Raw genomic sequence first — 22,786 nt, 5'->3', positions numbered from 1 at the left:
CAAAGGTCCGCAGTCAGTCCTGTCGATGATGCTGCAGATGGTGAGCTCTGCTTTCATCCCGCTAGCGAGACTGGCAGTCTTCACCAAATCGGATAGCCGCCGGAAGCCAGAGAGGATTTCCTCCGATCCATAGTGACACACATCATTGGTGCCAACATGAGCGACCACCTGCAGATGGGTGCACCCTGTACCCTTCATGGCATCCAGAAGGACTCTTTCCACATCTGGAATGATTCCCCCTGTATGCACACGGAGTGCACATTGGATTTCTTCCCCTCTCTTGCTGCCATTTCCCTAAAGGGCCCCATTACACGCCTGACGTTGGAGCTCCCAACTACCAGTAAGCCCACCCTCTGCGACCGCCCGGATCTTGCAGACTGAGGGGCAACCTCTGGAACAGGACAAGCAGCCATGTCAGGCCGAAGATCAGTATCAGCCTGACACAGAGCCTGAAACCGGTTCGTCAGACAAACTGGAGAGGCCTTCCGTTCAGCCCTCCGGAATGTCTTTCGCCCCCTGCCACACCTTGAGACGACCTCCCACTCTACCACAGGTGAGGGATCAGCCTCAATGCGGGCAGTATCCCGGGCAACCACAGTCGTAGTCCGATCGGGGGATGCGTGGGACGAGCTGGCCGTCCCCGACAAACCCCCATCCGGACCCCCACAGTGATGCCCATTGGCAACAGCCTCAAGCTGTGTGACCGAAGCCAACACTGGCTGAAGCTGGGAGCGAAGGGATGCCAACTCAGGCTGCATCCGGACACAGCAGTTGCAGTCCCTATCCATGCTAAAAACTATTTTGCAAAGAACGTCTGAACTAATCTACAGAGAGCGCAAACAAATTGACAAAATTTAAACGGTTATTAAAATACAAGATTGCCTAGTAAATGCAATAATGCTGCTACTTGCGCACTGCTGACACTGCTCGGCGGCGGAAGGAGACTACGCGATTTTACACTATTCAGGTACTAAAACGCGATGCTACAACTCTCAAATACTATAATACGCCCGAAATTTATGAATTAAACAATGCAAGTACCAAAAACACGCAAAGAAATTAAGAATTAAACTATGTAACAAATGAGTGAGCTAGGAGTATACGACTTGCTGCTGCAGCTGCTTATCCAACTGCGGCAGGGAGAACACTGACTGTGACCAACCGACACTGGCCGTTCAAAACATAAACAGAAGACAAACGACTACGCGAATTTACACTATTCAGGTACTAAAACGTGATGCTGCAACTCTCAAATACTATAATATGCCGGAAATTTATGAATTAAACTATGCAAGTACCAAAAACACGCAAAGAAATTAAGAATTAAACTATGTAACAAATGAGTGAGCCCTGAGTATACGACTTGCTGCTGCAGCTGCTTATCCAACAGTGACAGGGAGCACACTGACTGTGACCAACCGACACTGGCCGTTCAAAACAAAAACAGAAGACAAACGACTACGCGAATTTACACTATTCAGGTACTAAAACGCAATGCTACAACTCAAATACTATAATACGCCGGAAATTTATGAATTAAACAATGCAAGTACCAAAAACACGCAAAGAAATTAAGAATTAAACTATGTAACAAATGAGTGAGCTAGGAGTATACTACTTGCTGCTGCAGCTGCTTATCCAACGGCGGCAGGGAGCTCACTCTCAGAACTGGTGATCACTGTCGGTCCTCTGTAGCTACACCTAGGCAATGCCTCAATGACAAGTGTCAGCAGTCCAGCTGATAATTTGGACAGTAAAAACCTTTTCAAATAAAGAGAGCCTGAAAGGATTTGTTTCATGAACATGCATCCATCAATTGTATAATTGAATGATGACAATGTAAATTTGTGCTGGACTGGGGCTTGAATCCAGATTTTCTCCTTACCACAAGCAGTTGCCATATCATTAGGCTATCCAAGCACATGTCATGTACAGATCCAAACTTCCATATGTCACCAATCATGAGTTTACAACCTGCACTTGTGCATCCACTATGCATATTCCCTCACAGGGGAGACTTTTTAATTGAAAGTTGATTGCCCAGTGCCGGTGGTTAATACAATATCACAATGCCTCTGTTGTACAGAAATATCATGCAATTTTCCTTTGGCCATGCATGCATGTCTGAAAGAATATGCACTGTGGCAATTACACTCATTATGAAATACATGAAATGTATTCACACTTGCAGATATGGACAACCATCAACCATATAATGGAATGACAACACAGATAATGCAATATCGTTTTTATCTGCTGATACCAGGCAAGTGAATTTCAATTGAAATCTCTCCCCTGTATGAGAAGATACTTAATGGATGTATGAGTGCAGATTGTAGACACATGGTTGATGATATATGAAAGTTTAGGTGTGGTTATGACATGTGCTTGGATAGCCTAATGTTAAGGTAACTACTCACGATATGCAGGAAATCTGCGTTCGAGCACCAGTTAGGCACAAATTTTCATTGTCATGATTCCATTATACAGCTGATGGTTGTCCATATTCACAACTGTGAATAATTTCATGTGTTTAATAATGGCTGTAGTTGCCACAGTGTCTGTTCCTTTCAAAATGCTTGTATGTCTGAAAGAACTTTGCATTGTACTTCTGAACAACACAGGCACTGCAATATTGCATAGTAACCTCCAGTTTTTTCCTTTATATATGAGCAAGAGCATGTGTGTCATTAAATTAACTTCTACATTTTAGGTTCTAGCACTTTGTATACCAATTAAATATGCTGTCCATTTTATTTTGTCATCATTTTTGACTGTTTCCATCAAAATGCATGTGTCATGATAAACTGCATATTTTTGAGTTTTTAAGATTGTCACATAAAATATTATTTGTACTGTATTTGAAAGTGTAAACTAAGTTTCTGCACAGTACAGATTTTATCAGCGGAAGATCTTTTCTAACAGAGAGGTGTTATGCAGACACATTTCATTCATGGAAGTGAGCTACATTTATATATACCACAAATTCTGGTAGCAATATCTCATGCAGAAAATCATTTACCTTTAATTTCAGTCTATACACATCTACGTTAGTGCCTTTATTCCATCTTTTTCTATTCATTGAGCAGTTTGTACTGAAAAAGTGTTCAAAACTTTACAATTATGATACAGACATAAATATTTATGAAGTCTAATGGTATGGCATAACAGTGTAGTATGTGCATAACTGTGAACTCATGTTCCAGTTAGTATAGTCATATATGGTCTTCGTTTCGTAATAGAACAAGATGGAAGCATCCTACTTGTCCTTGGACCACTCCCAATATCCCTACAACTTTATTTCTTTATTTGATTTTTTTTATAAATGATACATGTATGACAATGGAAAATCCAGGATGGAATGTACCAATATTATAAAAAGGAAAGTTGCTACTCACCATGTAGCAGAGATGCTGAATCACAGATAGGCACAACAAAAGAACTGTCACAAATAAAGCTTTTGGCCAGTAAGGCCTTCGTCAACAATAGATCACACACACACACACACACACACACACACACACACACACACACACACACACATGCTCTCTCTCTCTCTCTCTCTCTCTCTCTCTCTCTCTCTCTCACACACACACACACACACACACACACACACACACACACACACACACACACACACCCTCTCTCTCTCTCTCTCTCTCTCTCTCTCTCTCTCTCTCTCTCTCTCTTTCTTTCTCTCTCTCTCGATGCAAACACAACTCACACAAACAACTGCAGACTCAGAAAGTGTGACTGACTCAGCACCTCCGCTATATGGTGAGTAGCAACATTCATTTTCATAATAATGATACATATTTGAAAATTTAGATAAAATGGCTTTTTACTTATTCAAGTAGATCATAGAACTTCGTTATTTATTTTGTAATTTCTTAATTACTGATGACAATAGCATAAGTAGTTTACCTGGAAATAATTTTTGTGAGAAAATATCCATAATTTCAAATTCAGAGAAAAGATGTGAAGGTGAAATTTTTAGAATGCAAATAGTTATTTGTTTATATAGGTCTTTAAGTGGCCCACATTCTTCTCTTACCTTATAACATCTTACTTTTCCAAAAACATACTGTTTCAAAACTTACAGACAGTCATAGTTCTCATGTTCCAGAGAATTAAAATCTTAGGTATCGTCTATTTCCAAAATCTAGTACCACAGTTTTATAGCTTGGATGTTTGGATTCAAAAAAGTCTACTTTCGCTAGGTGAACTTGTCAGTGTGCCTCTTGTTCAATTTGGAAAATTTCATTTTTTAGCCATTTTTTGTCACTGTTGTGAATTCTCCCAGAAGTAGAAATAATATAAAGTAGCACTTACAATTTTTACTTTTAACTGATCATCCATTTCATATCACTTAATGAAATAGTCAAGATTGCAAATAATCATATATTTAAAATGATGATTGGCTTAAGCATTTATGCTGGCCATCTTCAAATCTATGGCACCATTTGGCAGAATTGAGCAGTACTAAGAACAGTTGCATGATGCAACCGTGCCGTCATGGAACTGTTCTGTGCGCTGCTGACTTCAGCTATATGGTGCCATAGATCTGAATATGATCACCATAAAGACCAAAAAATAACAGTATTTTAAATAAATGACTATTTGTGGTCTTGGCTGTTTCATTACATGATAATCTGCAATAGATCACAATTTTATCTCCAACTATATTATCAAAAATTATCCATTTCAGAGTTAAGTAGACTTTCTGTTTTGCATATTATAATATTGTATGCTCTGATTTTCTCTCTCTCATGCCAGTAAGTAAAATGTAATAATGTATTTTTACTTTGATCGTTATATGTAAGTAGTAGTGCAGTATAACAACCCAGTTTTGGATAAACAACAAATACTTCATGCATGCACTTCTACTGACTAACATTGCATTTACTGCTTGGCAGTAAAAGAGAAGATGTCACATCAATAAGTATCTTCATTTGGTGTTGGCATCTAGGAGATGATTACAATTAATAGGGCTGATCATAGTAAGATTCATCTGGGTTTTTAGTATAAAGAATGAGGCACGTAGATGAATTTTAACTTCCACATTTTTATTTCATTGGTTTCTCATCACATATTTAGATTACAAGAAACTTGGTTCACAAGACATAATTAAATATAACAAAAGACATACTAAAAGCACTCAAAGCAGTATGATTGACTCCAGATTGCTGCCAGCTTATCAACTGACTGCAGACTAAATGCAGACTGTCTAATTTGGTTTGCATTCAGTACTATATAACAAATCATGTTTTCCAGAATGTTCTAGAAGCTATTTGTTCAAACTGAAGACTACTATAACATCTGGTTTTGCAAACAGTAAGAATCTAAGTAAGCTTTTGTCTTTTTTGTATGTACAAAATCTGAGAATAAAAGTGGCAATAAAAGTAGTTCGATACAATCATGAAATAAAAATGTCAAATTTCAAGAATGCCACATCACAAAGTTCGTTTACATTGAGATTTTGTACTATTATTAAGTTCTTTTCACAGAAATTGAATGTGTTCTAGAAATATAATAGTGCTCCTTAATTTGTTGGATGACAAATAAAATTTGGCATTGCGTAAATTAAATTTAGAAAGTAATCAGGTCCACATGGCATTAGTTATAAATGATATAAAACAAATAAAACAGATGACATTTTTCATAGACACAGCATCTATTTGTAAAGTAAAATCTATATGATATTAAAACTCCATACTGTAGTTCACTTACATAATAGGTTGCAAAGACGTGTAACACTACTGCAAGCATTTTAGAAAAAACTATAATTTCATAAATACTTCAGTGTGTAGCATATTTATATGGAGATCAAGAATTTTGTACTGTACAAACAAAATCAGAATTAACATTGCCAAAAAAAAAAAGAAAAAAAGAAAAACATTCGCTCAGGACAGGATCAGGTATGATTTAGAAACTTCATTGTCTTGTTTTGTTTTTAGCAGGACAACAATTCAGATAGCATGCAGTAGTCATTGACAACCTCAACATCATTTAGTTGATTGAGTCACGTTAAGTAACCAAATTGATAACATGTCTAGGTCATCCAAAATCTAAAATTACATTGTGAGTCTGCAGATGAGTATCAAATTGTAAATTTCATGTTATTAATTATGAAGAACTAAATAGTGAAAGTATATTGCAAATATTATACCACTCTGTCAAATACACTCCTGGAAATTGAAATAAGAACACCATGAATTCATTGTCCCAGGAAGGGGAAACTTTATTGACACATTCCTGGGGTCAGATACATCACATGATCACACTGACAGAACCACAGGCACATAGACACAGGCAACAGAGCATGCACAATGTCGGCACTAGTACAGTGTATATCCACCTTTCTCAGCACTGCAGGCTGCTATTCTCCCATGGAGACGATCGTAAAGATGCTGGATGTAGTCCTGTGGAACGGCTTGCCATGCCATTTCCACCTGGCGCCTCAGTTGGACCAGCATTCGTGCTGGACGTGCAGACCGCGTGAGACGACGCTTCATCCAGTCCCAAACATGCTCAATGGGGGACAGATCCGGAGATCTTGCTGGCCAGGGTAGATGACTTACACCTTCTAGAGCATGTTGGGTGGCACGGGATACATGCGGACGTGCATTGTCCTGTTGGAACAGCAAGTTCCCTTGCCGGTCTAGGAATGGTAGAACAATGGGTTCGATGACGGTTTGGATGTACCGTGCACTATTCAGTGTCCCCTCGACGATCACCAGTGGTGTACGGCCAGTGTAGGAGATCGCTCCCCACACCATGATGCCGGGTGTTGGCCCTGTGTGCCTCGGTTGTATGCAGTCCTGATTGTGGCGCTCACCTGCACGGCGCCAAACACGCATACGACCATCATTGGCACCAAGGCAGAAGCGACTCTCATCGCTGAAGACGACACGTCTCCATTCGTCCCTCCATTCACGCCTGTCATGACACCACTGGAGGCGGGCTGCACGATGTTGGGGCGTGAGTGGAAGACGGCCTAACGGTGTGCGGGACCGTAGCCCAGCTTCATGGAGACGGTTGCGAATGGTCCTCGCCGATACCCCAGGAGCAACAGTGTCCGTAATTTGCTGGGAAGTGGCGGTGCGGTCCCCTACGGCACTGCGTAGGATCCTACGGTCTTGGCGTGCATCCGTGCGTCGCTGCGGTCCGGTCCCAGGTCGACGGCACGTGCATCTTCCGCCGACCACTGGCGACAACATCGATGTACTGTGGAGACCTCACGCCCCACGTGTTGAGCAATTCGGCGGTACGTCCACCCGGCCTCCCGCATGCCCACTATACGCCCTCGCTCAAAGTCCGTCAACTGCACATACGGTTCACGTCCACGCTGTCGCGGCATGCTACCAGTGTTAAAGACTGCGATGGAGCTCCGTATGCCACGGCAAACTGGCTGACACTGACGGCGGCGGTGCACAAATGCTGCGCAGCTAGCGCCATTCGACGGCCAACACCGTGGTTCCTGGTGTATCCGCTGTGCCGTGCGTGTGATCATTGCTTGTACAGCCCTCTCGCAGTGTCCGGAGCAAGTATGGTGGGTCTGACACACCGGTGTCAATGTGTTCTTTTTTCCATTTCCAGGAGTATATGTTGTTATGGAGGTGATGTGGTGACTGATCATCATAATGATTCTGGTGTTAATAAATATGAAAATATTTTAAGTTAACTTCTACAGAGTTGTTTCATCATTTAACAGAATTGTCACTAAAACAAATAATTGCAGCTCAAGGCATAAAGCTCTTACTGCTTCAGGATCTTAATAAATTTAATCCCTAGGTTTTTTCTCTTGTTGTGATAAAAACCACATTCTTGGGTACTGTAGCTTTAGCTCCTAAAGGGAACCATTAATCCTGGTGTCAAAACAGATCATAATATTAAAAGAGAATCAGTTTGTAAATTTAAAATTATTTGTTTGATCCTGGTGTCAAAACAGATCGTAAGATTAAAAGAGAATCAGTGTGTCAATTTAAAATTATTTGTTTAATGTTAAGAAATAATTGCCCAAGCCACAATGCAGGTTTATTGTCAATTCTGGTCTTGGCTATGGAATAAGTTAAGTCTATTCATAAACAGCTGTTTCCCTGACAGCTGTCAAGCAACTGGAAGCTGTTGAAAATGCGGATGTTGCATGAACTACTGGCTCACATACGTGACATGTCACAGGTACCTCAATCCTATCCGCTCGCATGGGCCATGCCTCTTCCCCAGAAAATACAGGATCCCTTCAGTGAGAATTTTCAGCTTGGAAAAAGTGAGCTGAATACTTGACAAGTTCCACAAAGCATTGTGCCTGCTAGCAAAAAGAGGACTTAAGTCACTTATAAAAACAGCATGCAAGAACTGCAAAATTGTGTACACAGTAAATGTGCCGGTGACACAATCTTTGTGCACATAAACCTTTTTGAAGTGCTTTCAACTGTAGGCTTTGAAATCTCAATGAGCTGTGTCAAACCACATGGGAAGAAAAAGGACATCAGAAACAAAGAACAACATAGTCGCTTTCAACCACAGGAAAAATGGGTGTAGCCACTGACAGTGAATCAAAATCAATGTTCCTCAAGATGGATTATCAACCTAATACGGACAGAAAAGACAAAACAAACAGTGCCACCATGCAACACCCAAGTACCAGCAGGCATAAAAACAGTTATCATCAACCAGCAAAAATGTGTAAAATAAACCTATTTGCAGATAGTCAAGGGCAGAACTTACCAGCTGAATTTCAGTCCAGCAGCAATCACAAAATAACTAGCGTAGTGGAACCAGGCACAAAATTTCAGGCAGTGACTTCCATGAACCATGACATGAAAACAGCAACAAACTAATAACGACTTTTTCATGTTCTTAGTGAGAACAAATGATGTAGCAAAAAACGAGATGAAAGACCAATTTATCTCACCCAAAAGAAGACTTCACAAGCTCAGCAGCTCAAATGTGATCGTCTTCTCTGTTCCTTATTGACATGTCTTGCCAGTCTGGTTATGTGTAAACAAAGAATGTTAAGCACAAATAAGAAGATCCTAAATATGTGCATGAGATTAAAAAATGTTACGTTTGTGGACATAAGCTGCATAGGAGGAAGATTCCACACATCTCATGGCTTACATCTCAACAGTCTAGGGAAGGACTTAGTTATAACATGGACCCAAGGAGTAGTGAACAGCAAATTAAATGTGCAGTGCTGTGCTACAGAGGCCATCCCTCTCAAGGACAAAAGTAATGACTACTTGGTAGAATCAACCATGAAATGCCAGGTCAGTAAAACAATACATCGGCAGGATAAGAGTGACATTTTTTTAGAACAATAAAATCTTCCACCAGTACAACACCAGATGCAAGTGTATGTGTTTCATATGTGCCTCACACAGACTTCAGTCCACACAAAAATAACTTATCACTTTTGGACTATAATGTGCAGGAAAAAAAATAAAAGCTTTTGAATAATTTACCACAAAACTATCTCCACTTATAGTAATAGTTACAGAACACCAGAAAACAGTGGACAACATCAATATTGTAAACTAGAAGGCTACAACATAACTACATTCTACTGCAGAACACATAATAAAAGTTATGCTGTTGCCATCTACTCAAGAAAATATAAGTTCTTAATCACCATGGAAAAATATATGTGGCAGGCAATTTCTGTGTTGACAAATATTTCGAAATTACAGTTCTTAAACTCACATTTAGCACTGTCCTTTTCTATGTCATAGGTGTATATAGACACCCCCCCCCACTCTGTGGAAATTTTGATGCTTTTCTGAAACAATTTGATGGAGTTTTAAGTAAATTAATGTCAGGTTGTAGAAGTGTAAATCTTGTCATTCTGGGAGATCCGAACATTAACACTCTAAATGATGGTCAGAAAAGCAAACGTTTTACAGATTGTATCCTGTCTTACGGAGCTAAATATCTTCTTGGATCAGTACTCATCAGAAAAGCTAACACACATAGTAGTTCAATTGATCATGTTATCACAAATTACAACCACATCATCTTAACTGACATCATAAATGGTGACACCTCAGATCATTTAGGCCAAACACTTGTGCTAAAATGTTATCCCAAATTCAAACCAAGGAAAATGTATGAGCACAGGTGAAGATTATCTGGAAACAACATTGTTACAATAAGACATAGTTTAAACTAGGAATCATGGGAATCAGTTATGACTAGCATTGGGATCAGCAATAAATGAAACATGTTCACAGAAATTCTGACTGAGCACTTAAATAGAGCCATGCCATTACAAAAAGTGAGTATCCAGAAAAATCAGTCTTCAAAATCAAAACCTGTGCCATTAGATTTTAAAACAAAAGATCTGAAAGTAAAAATGGAAAACATGTATAGCTTACACAGACTAACTTAGAGTTACATAAAGAACTCTACAAGCAATACAAATGTAAGAACCACAAAGAAGTCAGGAGATTTAAATCAGAAAGAACCAATCAATAGATACAAGGTTCAGATAACATTTCAAAGACTTCCTTGTCAATTGTAAATAAAATCAGAAACAATGAAACAGAAACTAAAATTAGTAATGTACAATTAACTGTGAATAATGAAGAAATCTCTGATCCCCCTCTAGTCAGCAATACTTTTAATAATTACTTCATAGATACTATCAAAAATGATGTCCCTATGTAACAGGATATACAGCACACATTTGAGTCCAGTAACAAACGTAACTGCCGTGCACTACCCACAGTAAGCACATATGACATCCTGCAACTTACTGATAGCCTTAGAAACAAAAAATCAGCAGGATTAGATAACACCAGCATGGTTTTAGAAAGCAAAAGACAACTACCACAGCTATTTATGAGTATCTCAACAAAACCTTAAAAGCACTGGATAGTAAGGAAATCACTACTGGTATCTTTTTAGATTTATCCAAAGCCTTTGATGTAATTGACCATACCATACTCCTTAAGAAGTTAGCAAATAAAGGTATAAGAGGAATTGCAAACAAATGGTTAGAATCTTACCTGTCAAACAGATTTCAAAAAGTTGAAATTAATTTTGAAAAAAAGAATACAACCACCCATCAATCTACTGTCCACTCCTCTGACACAATGCCTGTTAGATATGGTGTGCCACAAGGCTCAATCCTGGGACCCATAATGTTTCTGCTATACATTGATGATATAAGCACAAAGCTTGCTGCAGGATATACCACACTATTTGCTGATGACACAAGTATATTAATAACGGGTACTGATACAGAGGACCACAACCAAAAAATTAAACCGCTTATGTCGTCACTCAGCAAATGGTTCAACGAGAACAAACTGATTATAAACATACAGAAAACAACATACATCAACTTCAGACTCTCATCCCAAAAACAAGAAATGCCTGATGTGATTCTAAATAACAAAGAGCATATGTGTGTGGACTCTGTCAAGTTTCTTGGCATATGGCTTGCAGAAAATCTTAAGTGGGAGATTCACACAAATTATATCTCAAAAAAGCTCTCAACTGCGTGTTACATTTTAAGGACACTCAAAAAATCAGTCACAAAATCTGTTCTCATACATGTATATTATGCTTACTTCCATTCTACATTACAGTATGGAATCATATTTTGGGGGAACTCACTTGGAGGTAGATATATTTTCAAAATGCAAAAAAAGGCAATACGCATAATATGTAATCTAAGACATAACGAATCATGCAGACAACATTTCAAAACAAATGGCATTATGACACTGCCCTCTGCTTACATTTATAATATCGTCTCATTTGTCAAGTCATACCTGTTAAACAATGACTGCACACTAAAATTCAATGGAGATATTCAAAACTATGCAACAAGGCAGCAATCTGACCTACATATGATTCAGTCCAGAACTACCTGCTACCAAAAAAGTGTTTTAAATGTTGGGATACAAATGTATAATAATTTACCCAATGAAATCAAAGCAACAAAGAACCCAAGAGCCTTCACACATAAGTTAAAAAAATATCTCTTGGACCATTGCTTTTATGCAGTTGATCATTTTTTTGAAAGGGGTTAAAAATGTAAAAAATATGTTAAATGTTCAATTAGGTCTGAAAATTATATACTGTGCATGTCTATGAAATACACTGGACTACTTTACTATTACATTTGTATTGGCTGTTTGTATTTTACCATACAACATTTGTATTTACTGTTTTGTTAAAGATAGCTAACTTCCTCATTGCAAAATAATGTAAAATCAATTTATTAAATATTACCTGCAAATATGTTCCCTTGACCTATCCAATATTGTATGTACAACCTTACATTTCTATGATTTGTATTAACGGTTTTGTTTAAGATAGATAATTTCCTTGCCACAAAATAATGTAAAAATCAATTTGTAAAAATTACTTGTAAATAGCTCCCTTGACCTATCCAATATCATATGTACAGCTGTACACTACTGTGATTGCCTGGATCAATAAAAATACAATACAATACAATACAATACAAATCTCTTCCTTCTATTGAAGAAATTGTGATGAAGTAAGCTGGGATATTTTTACTTGCCCTCTTGTTTTGTCATCTACCTCTTTAAAATTCATTTTTTCAGTTTTAACTAATTACCATTAGTATACGTGAATATTGTCTGCATTTCCATAAAAGAGAAAGGTTGGACCTCAGTTTTAAAGAATATAACACCAGATCGAATTTGTGCTTAGTTTTATGTATGCATTTGATTTTCTAGTTTATTTTGACTATTCCTAGTTAGTATCTTTCATTATAGGGTGAAATCAGTAATAGTTTCATAATTTAAATTCTATTGTTGACTTACAAACAAATATAAATTCTGTACTAATTATAAAGATTTGAAGGAACAACTACTAGTAATCTTAAAGTATCTATTTGGTGCTATTCGAAAACATGTTAGCAAAGCCAGCCCTTAATTAACTCCGAAGTAATTAACAGTTTTGTCAAAAGTATTGTTTGCCTCATGATATTTATTAATTTCATGATTTAAACAAATAATTTGGCCTAACTCTTGTAGTAGAAGGAACTGTTAAAAAGAAGAAATTTTTCTATGTATTCAGTTAATTTAATGAGTTAAGTTTTAATTGTAATTTCTGTAAATTCAAATTCAAACAATGTGTAGTTTCAGCACCTATTATTGTGATGATATCTAAGGGCCCGATTTTTGGTCATAAGTCAGTCAATCCATGGCCGAGTTTCAGACATGGAACCTGTGCTGGTTAGAACAACAACAATGCATCAACTTAACTGTGAAATAAGTGTAACACAATTATGCTGTGTGTTAAAACAATGACAGTGTCTGTTCTGTACTTACCTGATTATTACCTGATTATTCCGAAAGAACTGTGAACTATGTGGTTATGTTTTTACTGCTCATTGATGTTCAACAGGGTACTCTTGTAGCAGTATGTGGATGTTCACCTGCTAACTATTAATGAGGCTTATGGGAAGTTATAACAATAGTGGACTGGCCATATATAGCCGTGTATTATTGGGGGGTTGTGAAAAGTAAAAGTAAAAAACTGTGAACACAATTGTGCATCTGTCGGCTACATTATTTACAATAGTCCATGTCCAAATAACAAACTCCACATTTCAGCCAGTGTAGCAATGCAGTATGTCAACACCGAGGACAACCGATGAAGAAACAAAGCACATGAGTGTCGTCACAAAATGCAAACATCAACTAATGGAACCACTAGTTCATTTAATAAACTGTGTTCTCAAAAACAGTGCGTTCCCTGATAAGTTGAAACTGGCTGTAGTTAAACCAATATACAAAAAGGGGGAAATAAAGCATGTACAGAACTACAGACCCATTACAATAATCTCAACTTTCAGCAAACTCACAGAGAAAATAACATATAAAAAATCCTGGAACATTACAACAATGCTGACACATTAAGTGATTTCTAGCATGGTTTCAGAAGAGGTTGAAGTACCACGTCAGCAGCAGTGCAATTTGTCCATCATATACTTGAAAAAAGAAATTAAGAATCCTAAGCAGCAGGAGTATTTCTGGACCTCTCAAGGACTTTTGATAGCATACATCATGACATGCTCCTATCCAAAATTGCGAAGAGTTGAGTCATTGAAAACATGCAGTTGCTAGAAACATATTTAAAGGGTAGACAGCAGTGCAGAGAGATTATATACTCTAATGGAGAAATACTGGAGAGGAGAAGGTCAAGTATAAGAAATATCCCTCCTAATACCGTGGGGTCTATAATGACCCTAGGCCGTAATTTTCTGTAAAATATACCTTATTTCCTATTCCTAAAAATTATGAAAAATTCGGATTTTTCCTGAATTAAGTAATGGGTTCATAATATCTTTATATAACTTTTTGAAAATATTTAGTTTTGCAGAAAATCAAGAGAGAACCACGGAATACCATTGGGGTTAAATGTGACCCCATTTCTCTCTTGCGGTATTACTACACAATAACACTGCATTGAATCCATAACTGTTGCTGTATTTCCTTTGTTTTATTCTTGTAAATATTGTTGTTGCGTGTGATTGTTGCCGATACTTTATAAGCCGACAGTTATTTGTTCCATACAAGTGGAGACTACTATTGTGTGTGTTGCATTTAGTGGAAAATGTCTCGTCACCTTTCCAAAGATGAAATGCTCGAAACATTACTGCAGGATAATCCTCTATCTGGAGAATCAAATAGTGATATCAGTGGTATAGTTTTTGATGTCTCAGGCAGCGACGGAGAAATTGATGTCTTAGAAGAGAATATTCTTCAATCAGACGGAAGTTCAGAAGAAGATTTGGACAGTGCAGATGTCCAGCCTGAACAGGAAGTAACACATATTTCTGACTGTTATATGTAAGTACACATTGTATTTTTGTAAATGTGCATCAGGGTCTAACGCCAAAATATACCCTTTGTATTTTTTAAATTTATTTATTTATTTTTTAGTTTGTGTAGGTCTAAAAACAAAGAAGAATTGTGGCACAAAAACAAGTTGAGAAGAGCTTGTCGAAGAGAAGAGAGATGGAACATAATGCGAGTAAAGCCAGGTCCAACAAAATTCGCAGTGATAAATGTAGACGCCATAGAATCAGGTTTTCAGTTGTTTCTTAGGAGAAACATTGTTGATGTAATTCTAACGTGGACTAACAAAGAGGGTAGTCTTGTTTATGGTAGTAAATGGAAACCAGTAGATGCAATTGAACTGAAGTGCTTTACCATTGTCTTGATCCTAGCAGGTGCTTACAAGGCCCATAATGAAGTAGTTACACATCTGTGGAACAAAGAGGATGGTAGACCCATTTTTAGTGAAGCAATGGCTAAAAATTGCTTTATGCAAATTTCTAGGTGCATCTGATTTGATGACGCAGATGTGAGACATCACAACTGTGCTTCTGACAAGCTGGCTCCCATTAGAGAAATATTTGAAATGTGGGTACACACATTTCAAGAAGCATATGTTCCTCACAGCAACATAACAATTGATGAACAACTTGTGGCATTTCGTTGTAGATGTCCATTTCGGCAATATATTCCTTCAAAACCAGGAAAATGTGGATTTAAATTATGGGCTGTATGTTCTCAATCTCCAAGTTTACACTGGTCAACAAGAAAATGAATCTCGTGAAGTTGGTCAAGGCAAGAGAGTTGCTTTAGATATGGTGAAAGACTTAAAAACAGTGGCAGAAATGTAAGAACTGACAAATTTTCACTAACCTTAGTTTGGCTAGAGAACTTCTGAAAATCAGTCTCACACTCTTAGGAAAAATTAGAAAAAATAAAGGAGAACTACCACAAGCTTTCACTCAGACCAAAATTCAAATCAAATATTCATTTATTTTTGGATTCCAAGAGCATGTTTCAAATGTTTCATACTGTCCGAAAAAGGGAAAAGTTGTAACTTTGCTCAGTACAATGCATTCAAGGAAGGAAGTGGAAGATCGTGAAGAATGCAAGCCAGTAATGATTCTGGATTATAATAAAGCAAAACCAGGAGTAGATACCACGGACAAGCTGGTTAGAACATACACTACAAAGAGGATGAGCAGAAGGTGGCCAATGGTATTATTTTACAACATGATTGATATCAGTGCACTGAATGCATTTATCATATGGCTAAATCTTAAACCACACTGGGCAGAAAGGACCAATTACAAGAGGTGGGCATTTCTCATAGAATTAGGATAGCAGCTCGTCGGAAGAAGGCCAGACCAAATTATTTCTCCAGTACTTCCATCAACACTACAGACAAAAAAAAAGAGGAAGGTGTCCGTTTTGTAAAAGGCCTGAGGATAGAAAATTCACTGATAAATATTCAAAATGTGAATGTTCTGTGTGTAAAAACCACTCTGCAATTTATTTTTGTAAGTGTAATGTATCATAAATGTCAATTCTGAATTTAATCAAAAATGTTTGTAGTTTCATGAGTATCATTTGTTAATTTTACAGAAATAAATAATAAAAAAAATGCATTTTAATTTAATGTAATGTCACTGATATCATGTTTTAGACTGTGGAAAAAATAAGGAACGTGATTTTATTCTACCATTATTAAAACTATCCTTAATAACAAATAAATTCGGTTGGGGTCACTAAAGACCCCAATGGTACTCAGTATAACAAAAAATACTTGGTATTAGAAGGGTTAAACAATTTGTATACCTCAGGGATCCATTATAGGCCCAGTCTTATTCATATGCTATGTAAAGTTCTCTTGACAATAAGGAAATGATCATTATAGAATGAAATTTTCACTCTACAGCGGAGTGTGCACTGATATGAAACTTCCTGGCAGATTAAAACTGTGTGCCAGATCGAGACTCGAACTCAGGACCTTTGCCTTTCGCGGGCAAGTGCTCTACCACCTGAGCTACCTAAGCTCAGGCGGTAGAGCACTTGCCCGTGAAAGGCAAAGGTCCCGAGTTCGAGTCTCAGTCCGGCACACAGTTTTAATCTGCCAGGAAGTTTCAAATGATCATTATGTATGCAGATGATACATCTGGTGTCTGCAATGCTCAAAGTGAGACCAGCCTAGTTGAAGAGATACATAACTTTATTGAACATCCAAGAGCCCGCTTCGAAAGAGACAACCTAAAAGTTAACATAGAAAAAACTAATATTATTCATTTTAAACCAAGTGGCCCAAACAGAAAGAATACTGTGATTGATGAAAGTCTACCAAAAACCTGTACAGATCTAAATTCTTGGGTTTATGCATAGGTGATTGACTTTCATGGAAGCAGCAAGCTGATTATGTCTGTAAAAAATAACACCAAGACTATACGTATTAAGAAGATTATCACCATATATTAATTCTGAAACCCTAAGGACTGTGTATTACGGATTAGTGTACCCTTTCTTGTCATGGGATAGTAGTGTGGGATGGGACATGCCAAACTAAATGAAAAGGGTTTTCATACTGTAGAAGCAAGCTTGAGGATCATACCAAAAGTAAAACCAGGAATTTCTTGCAAACCCCCATCATTTAGACGCAATAGTCTCACAGTTTATGCCATGTATATACTAGAAACTATAATGTTAGTGAAAGAAGACACTAAGACTACAAAAAGGAATGTGCATATGAATGTGAATATTCACAACTATATAACAAAGAATAGAAAAGACTTTCATATGTTTAACAGAAGATTAACTCTAACAGCGAAAAGCTCCTATGTCAAAGGAGTTTTTTTTTATATAATTTATTACCAAATGAAGTTAAGATATTTACAGGGGATACTTTTAAAAAGTGAGTCAAGCAGTGGCTTATCCAAAAATGCCCTTATAACTTGAATTTATCATTAATTATAATGTAATAATAAATAATGTAAACTAAAAAAATTGTAATTGTAAAAACTTTATACTTAGTTTAAAACACACATGCATGTAAAATTATGTGTTACGAGCAATCAATTGAAAAAAATGAAAATCTCATCAACTTGGTTGTGAGTGGTGGGTCAGTGGTAGGTCCAAGTACCCGGCACAGGGGAGACAGGGATTGGGAAGAACTTAGGCTACTACACCCACCCCATTATCGACAAGTCTGACACTTAAAGTGTTGGGAAGTCTGCTGAGTCACATATCAAGAAGAAAAGTGTGCATTTATCATCAACAGTTTACATATAAGGCAAATAATGGTAGCCATCATCGAAATGGCATCAAAGAATAAGACAGATCATCATGTGCACTTTGTGTGTTCATACAGTGGCTTTCTACACATTTAAGAAGTTGTTCTGGCTGCCATAGAGAAACAGAATGCAACCAGCTGAAGACTGTTGCACACACTGGAAGAAATAATACCTGTCATCTGTACTCTGAAGTCATACTCAGATCATTCCATTGACTGATAGAGAAGATGGAGAAGACCAGCCTTGATCACTGAATTACAATGAAGCTCAAAATTTACAGCATTACACCGGGACAGATCATGGGTCAGTAGTTCTGAATCTTGTGAAGGCTTCAACTAGATATTTCAGAAGTTTTAAGGCATGTTAGGTTTCAACTTCCAAGACCTGTGCCATATGACTGAAAACTGTAGGAAGCTTCTAATTCACTCAGTGATGCACTACACACCAGTGGCTACTATGCGAATAGCTGTGTGGAGGTTTCACACAAATTGTTTTTAGATTACATGTCCATCCATTCAGTCAAGATAATAACAGCTCTTCTGACTGACAGTTTATGAATTATTAAAGTAAATTTATAAGTTTCAGAGGCTTTGAAATATAATGTACAGCATATAATTTAGCAGATAGGTATGGTCATATGTAGACACATCACACTGAATGCCAAATTTTGATCACTCAATTATTTAAAAAATTTGTGTGTATATTGTTTTATATTACTTTCGTAAGCTTAATACTTTGTAGATTAAGTGACATAGATTATTGCCATCCAGATACAATACTGCAGCACCATTTCTATATTAGTAGTAGTAGTAGTATCATGAGGCTGTATTAAGTAGGATCTTTGTATAGTAAATATCTCAGTGAAGGCATAAAATTTTCTTATTTTTATGAGTGTGTCTAGCCACACCTACATCATTGTTGTTTCAGTCTTCAGTGCAAAGCCTGGTTTGATTATAGCTCTTCAGGCTAGTCTATCTCATGTAGGCCTCGTTGTATCTGCATAACTACTGTGACCTACTACTACGTGAACATGGCAGAGCCTTGGTCCTGTCATAGGCCCCCTGCCCTCCCAAGAAGTAAGGTAGAGAAAGAAAGGATTGACATGACCAGTAAAATGACCCCAGTTTTACAGAGACATTGAAACCGGTTTAGGAGTCATGTGGAGCAATGTAGGTTTCTGATACTGGTGTGGCGTCGATAGGTCACATCAACCACATGAAGCATGATCTTTGAACTCTAACTGGTCTGACAAGCCGCCATGTTAATGTTCCAGTCAACCTTTGTACCTTGTACAGTGTACATGTGTTCCTGTTTTCCATACTGGTAAGTCTTCTTTTCTTCTGATTCCAGTACACTCCTAATGCTACCGTAGTTAGGGACTATATCCTGCACAAGATGAATGGTGTCATGCATCACAGAGGTAACAAAGGCATTGTTGTAATTCACAGTGAGGAATATCATGTCCAGCTTCTTGTCATCAGCTTTGATTTACAGGCAGTTACAGTCACAGTCTATTCCTATAGGACGTTAACAGAATGTCCATTGGACTGTCTGTCAAGCTAGTACATGGAAACAAGCAGAGAATTATCTGGCAATAGGTATAAACATCACATTGTTCCTCAGTGGTGAAAAGTTTCCATGGGAAACTTGGTATGTTACTATGATGAGATAAATAGATGAGTAGTAGAACTATTCGCATTGTCACTACATGGGGAAATTCTTTCTTTCCAACAAGATTACCATTAGAGAGAGTATTTGAACGTCTTGAGTGGTTCATATAAACCTGAAGTCTGCTGCAGATGTCTTCCTCACAGAGCTTCCAGATATTGTGACATCTGAACTCATTGATTGGAAATTTGACTTTTTTTTATTTTGCTTATAGTTTTAGTTAAAAGTTTCCCTTCATTTTATAGTGATTGATGTCCATTTGAGATCATCATAAAGGGGCACACCACTCATGTTATATAGTACAATTAGAGATAAATATTTCAGCCTGTTGTGTAATAACTTACATTTGCTTACATCTGGTTCATATGAATCACAGATGTCCAGGCACTTTATGAACTGAAACCATGCACATAATTAGAATTTTAACAAATAAAATTTCAAAATATCCATTGCAAAATACACCTGATATTTGTAATAGTTCAGACAACCTCTAAAGTTTTTGGATTAAAATACAAAACATGGTATCAATAAAAGCTGTGGCTTTCTCTCTTTGATATAGGGAGGAATATTAACAGCTGGCATAACTTTTAATGGATTATTAATGAACAAAAAAGGGAATCAGTGACCTATATTTATTCAGTAAAAACTGACAATGAATTTTACTAGTCCTTGTTCCTAAATATTATCTATATTGTATGAGCTATAAGCTTATGTATGAGCTATAAACTTATGTAAGGGTGTCAAATCATGTACCATAGCATACATTCCAGGTCACAGACACAGCACTGGGTAGCTGTCAGAGGGCATTTATGTACAAAGCTGGAAGAATTATAGTTTGTTGAACAGGTGTATTTCTGTTGTTATAAGTTCTTTTGTCTGTAGGAAACACCAGATTAATGAAATGTGAGTTTTCCGTTTCACTTTGGGTGCCCAGATATCAAGTTTTTTGAATACTTTATTCATTCTGTTTTTAAATCCTTATATTAAAGTTTCCTATTTTATTATATTGGAAACAGTGTAACACATTCTATGGTGCAGGCGGTCAAAGAACTGTTACTGTGATAAATGACATAGACATAAATTGACTCATTGTACAAGGCAATATATGTCTTACAGATGTGTATGTCTTACAAATGTGTTAAGAAATTGTGCCAATGATCACTTCCCTAATGTACTTTACTGTAATTTTTTCAAATTAATCATATTCATTTTCAAAAATTGTTATGTAGCTAATGTTAACTCTCTGTATTCAGTAACAGATGACAACTGTTAATCAATTTTAATCACAAACAATTTTTCAGGAAGTTGCACCCAAGAAAGCCAAATTACAAGTTGCAGAAAGAGAATACAATGCAACTATTGCTCTTCTAGAAGAGAAACGTGCACAAGTTAGGAAGCTGGAAGAACAGTTAGCAGAACTTAATGCAAAATTAAATGAGGCAAATCAAAGAAAAAAAGTGCTGGAGAATGAGGTTGCAGCATCTACCAACAAGCTCATGAGAGCTGAGAAGTTAATTGGTTAGTACTATGATGATAAAAACATTTTTGAGTTTTTATTTCTTGTTAATTTTAACTACTGCAATTTCAAAGAGAAAAATTTATGTAGTAACCTGCACATTACTACACCTCCACCACGACTACCACAGTGGGCATCACAAATTTGAGTAGCATGCCATTCACGTGCTCCAGGCCCTCACCAGAGACACCAACCATGGCCAGTGCCTCAATCACCTGCAGCCAATAGCCAGTGGCTCCTAGTGGGCAAATGCTCTTTTATATTTCCATGCACTGGCTCCCACCAGCAGTCTTGAATATTACACTAAACTGTGTTATACTACTTATGTGTATGCTGTCATGCTGTGATTTCTTGTAACTGTGGCTTTTATTGTGTTCAGAGTTATAACACAAGTGCGAACAGGTGAAACTTCTGTGTACTCAGCTTCACTGACTGTTTTTTTGTTAACTTCTCCAGGGAGGCAGTGCTTCAATCATTTCTCCAGCAGCAGCAGCCTACTAAGGCCACTTTAGAAAAACTCATGGCTATGTTGAGTGTTCAGGCTCTACTGTCTGAGGTTCACTCACTGCCACTCCTGCCATATAATGACTCTTCTAAAGATTGGGAAGCTTATTAAATATGTCTCCACCAGCACGTCCTTGCATTTAGGGTGATGGCTGCAGACACTTGTAATACTTTGTTTTTGTCATTGATTCTTCCTTGCATGTACCAGTTGTTGTATCACTTAGACTCTTTGCAGGAATCACCCTCACTCTTTTTGATGTTATGTGCAGTTTGTTGTCTTCTTATTATCACTAGAGCACCTGTGGCATTGCCACTTGTGTATAATTTTATCAGAGCTGCAAGCAGCCACATCAGTTTTATTGGGATAGGGCAGCAGAACTGTAGGGTTTGAGACATATGTGTTGCTTTTTTGCTAAAACCTCCAAGGAATCCTATGCAGACTCCATGGTTAGAGATGTGGTCTTCTGTCTAGCAGCTAATAAGGAAGTTCATCAGAGAGCCATTCAATGTGAGGATCCATCCTTGGAAGAAGTTTTAAACATTTCTGTCTCCTGCACTACAGGCCAAAAAAATCAAACTGGGGAGGAACATCCCCATTTTGATAGTGAACCACTGGTGCACAGCAACAGCCTTGATGAGCAAAGAGAAAGCTACTGCTGTTCAGGAAACCTATCTGCAACAGACAATCCCACTGATGACAACAAAAAGGCACCATGCAGCACTTCCATCAAGGCCATCTTGCTTTATGCAACATTAGGTGGCTACATACCCCAGGTGGTAGGCAGTGTGCCACAAGTGTCAGAAGAAAGACCACACTGTATCAGTTTATCATTCTCAGCCTTCCTCTGAACAAATGGACATTGACATTCATTCTATTGCATTGTTGCCTGCAGGTCAGATTAAACTCTTTATTGATGTGTCTGTGCTGAACAAACAATTGTCACTCCAAGTGGACACAGGAGTGGCTGTTTTGCTCCTCAACTCTCAAACAT

At 37.6% G+C, this 22,786-nt stretch overlaps 1 protein-coding gene across 1 annotated transcript in view; it reads left to right on the top strand.

Moving 5' to 3' along the window:
- Positions 1–22,786, top strand: part of LOC124556412 (dynein axonemal heavy chain 7-like) — a 746,268-nt gene that overhangs the window by 388,044 nt on the left and 335,438 nt on the right. The window contains exon 16 of the mRNA XM_047130371.1: positions 21,076–21,292. Within this exon, the coding sequence (XP_046986327.1) occupies positions 21,076–21,292 (217 nt within the window). The remainder of the gene's footprint in view (positions 1–21,075; positions 21,293–22,786) is intronic.

Source organism: Schistocerca americana, chromosome X, assembly GCF_021461395.2.
Source record: "Schistocerca americana isolate TAMUIC-IGC-003095 chromosome X, iqSchAmer2.1, whole genome shotgun sequence".
Classification (NCBI taxonomy): domain Eukaryota; kingdom Metazoa; phylum Arthropoda; class Insecta; order Orthoptera; family Acrididae; genus Schistocerca; species Schistocerca americana.
The sequence above is the reverse complement of the archived record's forward strand: the minus strand, read 5'-3'. Positions and strand labels throughout refer to the sequence as shown.